The 10,779-nt window shown below is 51.9% G+C and overlaps 1 protein-coding gene across 1 annotated transcript in view; it reads left to right on the plus strand.

Annotated features, from left to right (window-relative positions):
• Positions 1-8,125, plus strand: part of RPS6KA1 (ribosomal protein S6 kinase A1) — a 26,963-nt gene extending 18,838 nt beyond the window's left edge. Inside the window, exons 14-18 of the mRNA XM_017534802.2 lie at positions 4,328-4,489; positions 4,723-4,799; positions 5,050-5,167; positions 6,087-6,224; positions 7,176-8,125. Of these exons, the coding sequence (XP_017390291.2) occupies positions 4,328-4,489; positions 4,723-4,799; positions 5,050-5,167; positions 6,087-6,224; positions 7,176-7,298 (618 nt within the window). The 3' untranslated portion in view covers positions 7,299-8,125. The remainder of the gene's footprint in view (positions 1-4,327; positions 4,490-4,722; positions 4,800-5,049; positions 5,168-6,086; positions 6,225-7,175) is intronic.
• Positions 8,126-10,779: the final 2,654 nt, after the last annotated feature.

Below are 10,779 nucleotides of genomic sequence, written 5' to 3' on the forward strand. Positions count from 1 at the left end.
GACTGTCTCACTCTGTCACCCAGTCTGGAGTACAGTGGCATGATCTTGGCTCCCTGCAGACTTGACCTTCCAGGCTCAAGTGCTCCTCCCTCCTCAACAACCCCCACCCTGCATAGATAGGACTACAGCCATGCCACCACACCTGGCTAATTGTTAAATTTTTTTTTGTAGAGACAGGGTCTCACCCTGTTGCCTCAAACTCCTGGGCTCAAGCAATTCTCCCACCTCAGCCTCCCAAACTGCTGAGATTACAGGCGTGAGCCACTGCACCCAGCCCAGAGCCTGTGCTCCTTTTTTCTGAGATAGAGTCTCGCTCTGTTGCCCAGGCTGGAGTGCAATGGCGTGATCTCGACTCAGTGCAACCTCTGCCTAACGGGTTCAAGAGATTCTCCTGCCTCAGCCTCCCAAGTAGCTGGGATTACAGGTGCCCTCCACCATGCCTGGCTGATTTTTTGTATTTTTTAGTAGAGACGGGGTTTCACCATGTTGGCTAGGCTGGTCATGAACTCCTGACCTCAGGTGATCCACCCATCTCAACCTCCCAGAGTGCTGGGATTACAGGCGTGAGCCACTGTGCCTGGCTGAGCCTGTGCTCTGAACGCATGCATGTGGTCCAATGCTGCTTTGGACAGCCGCCTCTGGTCTCTAGTTTTTAAGTGCTTCTTCACAAGCAGTCGCTGTATCTTAACATCCAGCATGACAGAGGGGTTCAGTCCCAGGCAGTTCTGGGGTTACTGTGACATCTGTCATCTCCCAAGCTCTGTGCTAAATATTCCTGTTCTTTCCTGTAAGCCTCGGGTTGAATACTGTTATCAGCCCTATTTTACAAGTGAGGAAACTGAGGGCTAGAGAGGTTAATTGGCATGCCCAAGACCAAGTGGATGGTAAAGCCGGGCTTCACACCCTGGCCTGCCCAACTCCTTCCTGTGACAGGAATCCTAACTCTTCTGGAGGTCACAGCTTATTGCCTCAGTGCCTGCATTCGGCCTACACATATATTTTGTTTGGGCTGCAAGATAAGGGGTGTGTTTTTGTTGTTTTTTTTTGTTTGTTTGTTTTGAGATAGAGTCTTGCTCTGTCACCCAGGCAGGGGTGCAGCAGCAGGATCTCAGCTCACTGCAACCTCCGCCTCCTGGGTTCAAGCCATTTTCCTGCCTCAGCCTCCCTAGTAGCTGGGATTACAGGCATGCACCATCACACTCAGCTAATTTTTGTATTTTTAGTAGAAATGGAGTTTCGCCATGTTGGCCAGGCTGGTCATGAACTCCTGACCTCAGGTGATCCACCCACCTCAGCCTCCCAAAGTGCTGGGATTACAGGTGTGAGCCACTGCACCTGGCCGCTGATAAGGGGTGTTTTTTGATTTGAGGTATAGTTTAGTAAGGTTTGGTAATTTGGCTGCTTTTTAGAAAACTGGGTCTGAGTTGTTACATACCGACTGTCAGCTAGAGCCAGGTAGCCGCTGCCCTCTTTGGATGGATTGGAGGTTCCCACTCTGCCTGGCTTCACTCATTACTTGCCCAGCCCATTGTGATTTTCCATGCAGTGAGATGTGAGACTATACTTTTCCTCCCCCTACATACACACCCAAGGGTCAGGTATCAGAATCATCTGTGGGGCTTTTTCAAGCTGTGCTTCCCCTCCCCCACTCACCATCCCTACTATTCTGATACTGGGCAGTGGTGAGACAGTTTCCTGCAGGAGTTTGTCGTTTCTCTATGTTGTAGTAGGATAGGAAAAAAGATCAACAACTTCTATATCCCTGTGTCCCAGGAGTGTCATGTGTGCTATGCTAAACTGGAAAGACTATGGAATTAAGTTCAGAACTGGGTCCTGGTCTTGCCTCTGCCTCTGACTTACATGCAAGTCAATTGTCCTCTCAGGCCAGGTGCAGTGGCTCACACCTGTGATCCCAGCACTTTGGGAGGCCAAGGTGGGCAGATCACTGGCGGCCAGAGTTTGAAACCAGCCTAGCCAACATGGTGAAACCCTGTCTCTATAATACAAAAATTAGCTAGGCGTTGTGGCGCACGCCTGTAATTCCAGCTACTTGGGAAGCTGAGACATGAAAGTTGCTTGAACCCGGGTTGGAGGTTGCAATGAGCCGAGATCATGCCACTGGCAAGAGTTTGTCTCAAAAGAAAAAAGAAAATTGTCCTCTCAGAGCCTTGGTTTTCTCTTCTGTAAAACGGAGCTAATAATCCCTGTCCACCTGTGGAGGTGTGGTGGGTGGCTCCAGTGAGATCGTGACCGGAAACGTTCTTTGTAAACTGGGAGTTCTCTTTTTTTTGTTTGTTTTTTTTTTTTAAAGGCCAGCAGCCTATCAAGCTGAAAGCCTCAGGGGCTGACACCTTTCCAGGCTGAAGGCCGGAGTTCTCTTGTACAGGGTAGTTGGTGTCCTCAGCCAAGCTGAGCATTCCTGACCTCTAGGAATCTTGGCTAGGCCCTCTGTGGGGAAGAGTCCACATTCCTGGGGACCTGGCCTTGTGCTGTGGGCTATAGGATTGTGTTTGAAGGAGAGAGCCCAAGGGTGACAGTGATTCACACCTATAATCCCAGCATTTTGGGAGGCCCAGACAGGAGGATCACTTGAGCCCAGGAGTTCAAGACCAGCCTGGGCAACATAGCGAGACCCTGTCTTTTTTCTTTTTTTTTTTTTTTTTTTATAAAGACGGGGTTTCACCATGTTGGTCAGGCTGGTCTTGAACTCCCGACCTCAGGTGATCCGCCCGCCTTGGCCTCCAAAGTGCTTGGATTACAGGCATAAGCCACCACGCCCAGCCAAGACCCTGTCTTTACACAAAAATGTTTTTTTTTTTTTTTTTTTTGAGACGGAGTTTCGCTCTTGTTACCCAGGCTGGAGTGCAATGGCGCGATCTCGGCTCACCGCAACCTCCGCCTCCTGGGTTCAGGCATTTCTCCTGCCTCAGCCTCCTGAGTAGCTGGGATTACAGGCACGCACCACCATGCCCAGCTAATTTTTTGTATTTTTAGTAGAGACGGGGTTTCACCACGTTGACCAGGATGGTCTCGATCTCTTGACCTCGTGATCCGCCTGCCTCGGCCTCCCAAAGTGCTGGGATTACAGGCGTGAGCCACCGCGCCCGGCACAAAAATGTTTTAAAAATTAGCTAGGTGTGGTGACACACACCTCTAGTCCCAGCTACTCGGGAGGTTGAGGTGGGAGGATCACTTGAGCCGGAGGTTGTGGGTGCAGTGAGCCATGATCATGCTACTGTACTCCAGCCTGGGCAACAGAGACCCTGTCTCAAAAAAAAAAAAAAAAAAACCTTACAGAGTGTGAGAAGGATAAGAATGAAATGTGGAGTGGTTCACCCCCCTCAAGTTAGAGATGAGCAAGCAGGGCCCAGAGGAAAGCCATTTGCTTATGGCCTCAGCAGTGTCATTCATTCATTCATTCAACAGGTCTTTATTAAATACCTGCCATGTACTAGGAGCTAGTTTAAGTGCTGGGATACAGCAGTGAGCAAAACACTCATGGAGCTTACATTCCAGTGGGCAGACTCTGAAAACAGATTGAATATTATGTTAAGTGGTGGCAAATGCTACAGATAAAAGTAAAGCAGTATATTCATAGATTATAAAGATTAGGAAAACAGGGCTGGGTTCGGTGGCTTATGCCTGTAATCCCAACACTTTGGGAGGCCAAGGCGGGTGGATCACTTGAGGTCAGGAGTTTGGAACCAGACTGGCCAACATGGTGAAACCCCATCTCTCTCTTTTTTTTTTTTAATCATCCAGCCCAAAATGTTAAAATGTCAGAAACCCTGCCTCTACTAAAAACACAAAAAATTATCCAGGCATCATGGGGGGTGCCTGTAATCCCAGCTACTCTGGAGGCTGAGGCAGAGACTTACTTGATCCTGGGAGGCAGAGGCTGCAGAAAGCCGAGATCTTGCCCCTGCACTCCAGCCTTGGCGACAGAGGGAGACTTGTCTCAAAAAAAAAGAGAATGACACTTTTTAGACTTTGGAGAATGACACTTTTTAGGTTTTGACCTAAGTAACAGGAAGGATGGAGTTGCCACGAGGTAAGATTATGTGATGAGTAGTTTTAGGGGAGAATTGGGAGTTCAGTTTTGGACAGGTTGACTTAGAGCTACCTGTAGACACCTACACAGAGTTCAAATGGGCAGTAGCAGCAGCAGCAAGGCCCTCATTTCAGCCCTTTCCCCTGCTCTCGGAGTCCAGGTCTGTGCTCCCATCTCTCCACGCCCTGTCTGTGTAACTTTCTCATCCCTGGCAGCTGACCTGGGCCACTAGCCGCCTCCCTGCACTGAGAACTGACCCCAGCCCCCTGCCCCTAGGTTGTGCACAGGGACCTGAAGCCCAGCAACATCCTGTACGTGGACGAGTCCGGGAATCCTGAGTGCCTGCGCATCTGCGACTTTGGTTTTGCCAAACAGCTGCGGGCTGAGAATGGGCTCCTCATGACACCTTGCTACACAGCCAACTTCGTGGCGCCCGAGGTGAGTGGCCCAGCCTCCTCTGCTATAAGAGAGGGGGAACTGGAGGCCTTATGCCCCCTCCCAGAGGCCCCACATTGGCCAGGGCTCCAGTCTCTGTGACCTTGGCCCAGCTGGCAAGGGAAGATCTAGCCTGTGGCTGGGACCCTTGTCCTGCCCTTGAGAGCAGTAGCAGGAGCATCTGTGGCAACTTTCTACTGCCCCCAGGCTGACCACCTGCCCTGCCCTGTTGCCAGGTGCTGAAGCGCCAGGGCTACGATGAAGGTTGTGACATCTGGAGCCTGGGCATTCTGCTCTACACCATGCTGGCGGGGTGAGTGCCCTTTGGCGTGGACCCTGCCCCACTCCTGCAGCCCTAGCATTTGGGCTGGGTGGTGCTTGTCTGATAGGAAAGGCTCAGCCAGCCCTGCCTCAGGATGGTCTGGAAATAGAGACATGGTACTGCCTCTGGGAACTCTGCCTTGGGAGCACCCCTTCTGTGGGGAGACACAGTCTCCCACCACAGCCCCAGCCCCAGGATGGAGGCCAGAGTCTGTACCCAGACCGTGTGGGCTTTTCTGCAGATACACTCCATTTGCCAACGGGCCCAGTGACACACCAGAGGAAATCCTAACCCGGATCGGCAGTGGGAAGTTTACCCTCAGTGGGGGAAACTGGAACACAGTTTCAGAGACAGCCAAGGTGAGTCTGTAAGGCCTGCATGGCCTCATTTGGAGGAGGGAGGCAGGGTCCCATCCCAGGGCTTTTCAGCTGTTCGTGAACAGGCTCATTTCTCCAAGTAGATGTTCCACAAATCCCTGTTGCTATATTTCTCCAAGTGGAAGATTCCCAGGCAGACCACCCCCACAATCCCCGCACCATGTTAGGGTAACTTGGTGATCATTCACTGGCCCTTCTCATTCTGGGCCCTGTAGGGCACAACGGGCTGCATAACCACAGTCCTGGCCTCCGGCCTTGTGGAAACAGTGTAGTGAGGGATACAGGTTGGCACACAAGGAACAGCAGTGCCTGGCGGCCCAGATAGGTGGACCATCTTGGCCAGGGATGTGGACCATGGAGACACAGAGCAGAGTAACTGGCCATACTAAGCAGAGCCTCCTCCAAGGAGGTGGCATGTGAGCTTCCAGTATTAACAATAGTTTTTGGTTATTGGGAATCTGTATTCCAGACAGAGTTGAGCCCTCTATGTGTGGCATCAACCTGTGAGGCAGGCGTGGTTATTCCTATTTCTCAGCAGGGAAACTGAGGCTCAGAGAGTTGAAGCAACTTGCCCAGGGCACTCAATTGATGAGTACAAAAGGCAAATTTTGAACCTGAGTCTGTCAAAGCCCAAACCTGAGGATTTTCCTACCTTCCCCCATGGCATTTTGGAGGTAAAGGAGAAATGGGTGTTCCAGGACAAAGAGTCTAGAGCAGCAAAGGCCCGGAGACAGGAACCTTGGCTGTGTGCGGGAGCCCTGAGCAGACTGGAGAATGGATCACAGGGGCTGCTGCAAGGGTTCAGGCGGGAGCTAGCAGGAGATGGTTGCCTTCCTGTGCCCCATCAGAGGCCTGCTCCCCTGCAACCCTCCCACCAACCCCTTGCCCACTGTGTCCCCAGGACCTGGTGTCCAAGATGCTACACGTAGATCCCCACCAGCGCCTCACAGCCAAGCAGGTTCTGCAGCATCCATGGGTCACCCAGAAAGACAAGCTTCCCCAAAGCCAGCTGTCCCACCAAGACCTGCAGCTTGTGAAGGTATGGCCACCCTTGGGCTGCTGGGCATCTGGGAGGTCAGCCCAAGGTGGCATGATCAGGGACTTACAGTGTCACGGTACACTCACAGCCCCCAGTCCTCTGGAAGACACAGCTGCTGACCTCTGAACCCTCCCATCTGATTGGGGATGCAGGACCCATGACCATAAAGGACCACTGAGGCTAGATTAACAGTGGGCTATGGGACCAGGTGCCGTGGCTCACGCCTATAATCCCAGCACTTTGGGATTATAAGTAGGTGGATCACTTGAAGTCAGGAGTTCGAGACTAGCCTGGTCAACATGGTGAAACCCAGTCTCTACTAAAAATACAAAAATTAGGCCGGACGCGGTGGCTCACGCCTGTAATCCCAGCACTTTGGGAGGCCAAGACGATCATGAGGTCAAGAGATCGAGACCATCCTGGTCAACATGGTGAAACGCCGTCTCCACTAAAAATACAAAAATTAGCTGGGCATGGTGGCACATGCCTGTAGTCCCAGCTACTCGGGAGGCTGAGGCAGGAGAATTGCTTGAACCCAGGAGACGGAGGTTGCGGTGAGCCTAGATCGCGCCATTGCACTCCAGCCTGGGTGACAAGAGCAAAACTCCATGTCAAAAAAAAAAAAAAAAAAAAAAAAAAAAAAAAAAAAATACAAAAAATTGCTGGGCATGGTGGTGGACACCTGTAATCCCAGCTACTTGGGAGGCAGAGGGAGGAGAATCGTTTGAGTCTGGGAGGCGGAGGTTGCAGTGAGCCAAGATCGTGCCGTAGTACTCCAGCCTGACAACAGAGCTGAAACTCTATCTCAAAAAAAAAACAAAAACAGAGAAAAACAGTGGGCTGTGGAACACTGAGAGGGGCTGGCCTACCCTTGGGGCATGCATCCCCTCCCCGCTGCAACTCCCGCCATTGTGAACTGACCTCCCTCCCCGCCGCCCCATTCTCTCTCAGGGAGCCATGGCAGCCACGTACTCCGCACTCAACAGCTCCAAGCCCACCCCCCAGCTGAAGCCCATCGAGTCATCCATCCTGGCTCAGCGACGAGTGAGAAAGTTGCCGTCCACCACCCTGTGAGGCACCAAGGCATTCAGGCCACAGGGCAGTGCTAGCTTGACGGAGGCGGCATGCTTCCCAGAGGGAGCAGGCTGGAGTCACAGGGCCAGAGGGAGCTGGAACCCGAGGGGCCAGGGAAGCTGCCAGCCCAGACCACCCCTAGCGAGGGTGTGAGAAGTGCCTTCTCCTTCCCCAGGACGGACTCTTCTCGGCTCAGGCTCTGCTGGTGGAAAGCGATTCACTGTACAAACTCTTTTTTTATGGAAAAAATTGCATCAACCACCATGGATTTTTACAAGATCCATTTGCCTTTCTGGGAGCAGAAACAGCCAGTGCGGCCCCAGGAGGGGAACTGAGTCACACTGGGGTTCTCTGAGACTCTTTAAAGCAGTTTTGGGATCCCACCCTGGGAACCCCCACGATTGGCCATCTGTAGCCATCTGCACACACCTCCAAGGCAGTCCAGTGTCACCTCTCTCAGAGCCTCTGGCTGTTTAGTAGAACTCATTCGATCCCCAATCAGCTCCTTTTCCGTTCTGTTCTGCTGGGGGTTCTAGAACTACTTCCTGCTACAGGAGAGGACTCAGGCCCTGCTGGCTTCCAGCTTCAGGCACCAGCATCCACCTCGGCCCTGCCAGTGGACCCCCTGCGGTCACGCTGGGCAGCCCCAGAGAGAGGATGTGGAAAGCACTTTTTGGCTGACTTCTTTCGGGGTTGGCAAGGGAACAGAGTTCACAGGAGGCCAGTGGGCAGGCCATGAGGGGCGGGGCTTTTTTCATTTCTTCCTCAGCTGGTTACTCAGGGTTCGTCTGTCCATGGCCTTTCTAATAAACCTTTGAGTTGAAGCATGCTCTCCTCCACTCTTCATCCCTGAATTTACCCTCCCTCTGCTATCAGATGTCGAGGACATTGGCAGTGACAGAAAATGGGCCAGGGCCAATTAGCCCAGCTGCTTGGAACCAGGTCATCTGGGAAGTGTGTGGGAATCCCGCTGGCCCTGCCCACGCGTTGCTGCCAGGGGATTCCATTATGGTATTGATAACAGTATCATTAACCACAGGTGACCAAGTGCCAGGCACTGTGCCTGGGGCTCACATGAATATCTCGTTTAATCTTATCCCTGTGAGGTAGATGCTCTGCTATCCCTGTTTTATAGATGAGGAAACTGGCTCAAATTGGGGAATGACATTTGCTCATGCAGTATTTTCTGAGCACCCATTCTGGCCCTGTTCTGGCTGCTGATGAATCAGGTAAAGAACAAGCTCATTGTTTCCATGGGTCTTACCTCCCAGTAGGGGAGAGGGACACTTAACAGGCCAAGGTCAGCTACTGATAGGACACGTGCAGAATTAAACTGGGGTGAGAGCTTGGGTGGTCAGGGAAGGCCTTTCTGGAAAGGTAACCCAGAAGCTGAGATCTGAATGGTGAGAAGGGGTCAGCCAGGACCAGGAGGCAGAGGGCAGTCAGGACAAAGGCCGTGAGGGGGAAACGGGCTGGGTGAGCTCAGGGATGAGAGGTTGATATAGCTGTGACCCCAGAGCCAGGTGTTTGCCCAAGATGCGGCTGGAAAGGAAGCAGAGGCCAGTTGTGCTAGGCATTGTAGGCCAAGATTAGACGTCCATTTAATTCTAAGTGAGGTGCAAGCTCCTAAAAGAGTTTAATTAATCCCAGCACTTTGGGAGGCCAAGGCGGGCAGATCACTTGAGGTCAGGAGTTCAAGACCAGCCTGGCCAACATGGTGAAACTCTGTCTCTACTAAAAATACAAAAATTAGCTGGGTGTGGTGGTGCACACCTGTAGTCCTGGCAACTCACAAGGCTGAGGCATGAGAATTGCTTGAACCTGAGAGGCAGAGGTTGCCTCTGAGTGGTGATCATGCCACTGCACTTCAGCCCGGGTGACAGAACGAGACTGTCTCAAAAAATAAGATTTCTCTGACTGCTCTGTAGAGAATTTGGGCGGGGAGGGGAGGCAGGAGGGAAGCACGATGACCAGGTTGGTGGCTACTATAGCAGCACAGGCAAGAGATGTGGCTTGGACTAGGGAGGTGGAGTGGGGGTCATCTCTACTCCATGGAGTGGACAGGGTCAGGATATGCTTTGGAGGTAAAGGAGATAGCACTTGCTGGCAGTTTGCATGCAGAGGATAAGTGAAACAGGAGATTCAAAGACATCTTCTAGATTTTGCGGAAACGTGTTTTGGGGGAAGCATTGGAGAGGACTAGGTTTGAGGAAAGAGCTACTTTGGAAGCTCTGTGGAAGGTAACTTTTAAATATCCAAATGGAGATGCCAAATAAGAATTGTAATTAGAAATTGGAGTTCTAGACCAGGCGTGGTGGCTTATGCCTGTAATTCCAACAGTTTGGGAGGCTGAGGTGGGCAGATCACCTGAGATTGGGAGTTCAAGACCAACCTGACCAACATGGAGAAACACCGTCTCTACTAAAAATACAAAATTAGCCGGGCATGGTGATGCGTGCCTGTAATTCCAGCTACTCAGGAGGCTGAGGCAGGAGAATCGCTTGAACCCAGGAGGCAGAGGTTGCGGTGAGCCGAGATCACACCATTGCATTCCAGCCTGGGCAACAAGAGCGAAACTCCATCTCAAAAAAAGAAAAAAAAAAAAAAAGAAGCTGGAGATATCTGGACTGGAAATATAAATTTGGGAGTCATTAGCCTGGAGAAAGTTTGCAAAGCCAAGAGACTGGCTTCTCAGAGTGTGGTCCACAGACCAGCAGTATCAGCATCATCTGGGAGCTGGGTAGAAGTGCCAAGTCTCAGCCCTGCCTCCAAACCTGATTAATAGGAATCTATGTTATAACAAGATCTACATGTGATTTCTGTGCATATTAAAGTTTGAGAAGTGCTGTTCCAGGGACTGAGTGAAGACAAGGTGGGGGGATCCCTGTGCTAAGCCCTAGAACACCAGCAAGGAAGACTTGGGGATGACAGCCAGAGGAACCCCCAGTCTGGCAAGATTCCAAGCCTTATGAACAGACCTTGGCTTCCAATCCTTCTCAGCCTCCCCACTTTACAGATGAAAAAGCCAGGGCCTTAGAGGTGAATAAGTCCTGTTATGATGGAAGGAGATTCTGATAATAGCAGCTCAGTTTTGGAGCTGGTCTAAGTGTGCAGATTCTAAGCCTGGCAGCCTCCCCACAGGAGCAAGGAGGGTGGTGTTGGGGCCCCATGGGCTCAGAAGCCCTCCTGTGCACCCAGTGACACTTAATGTGGTACTTCACCCCCACCCATGTCCTGTGTGTTTCACTTCTTGGAGACTTGGTTTCCCTATCTGTGGAACCAACATTTCCTGTGACACCCATCTCCCAGGGTTGTCCCCCCGGACCCCATCACCCCGCTGGCATCCTGAGCTCACTGCCTCCTTCCCCCCACTTCCCACATCCAATCTGCATCCCAGCACCATCAATTCTGTTTCCTAGCTATCTGGGGGATCCATCCCCTCCTCTCCATCCTCCCTGCCCTTCCCTCTCTCTCTCTCTCT

Source organism: Cebus imitator, unplaced genomic scaffold (assembly GCF_001604975.1).
Source record: "Cebus imitator isolate Cc_AM_T3 unplaced genomic scaffold, Cebus_imitator-1.0 Scaffold87, whole genome shotgun sequence".
Taxonomy (NCBI): domain Eukaryota; kingdom Metazoa; phylum Chordata; class Mammalia; order Primates; family Cebidae; genus Cebus; species Cebus imitator.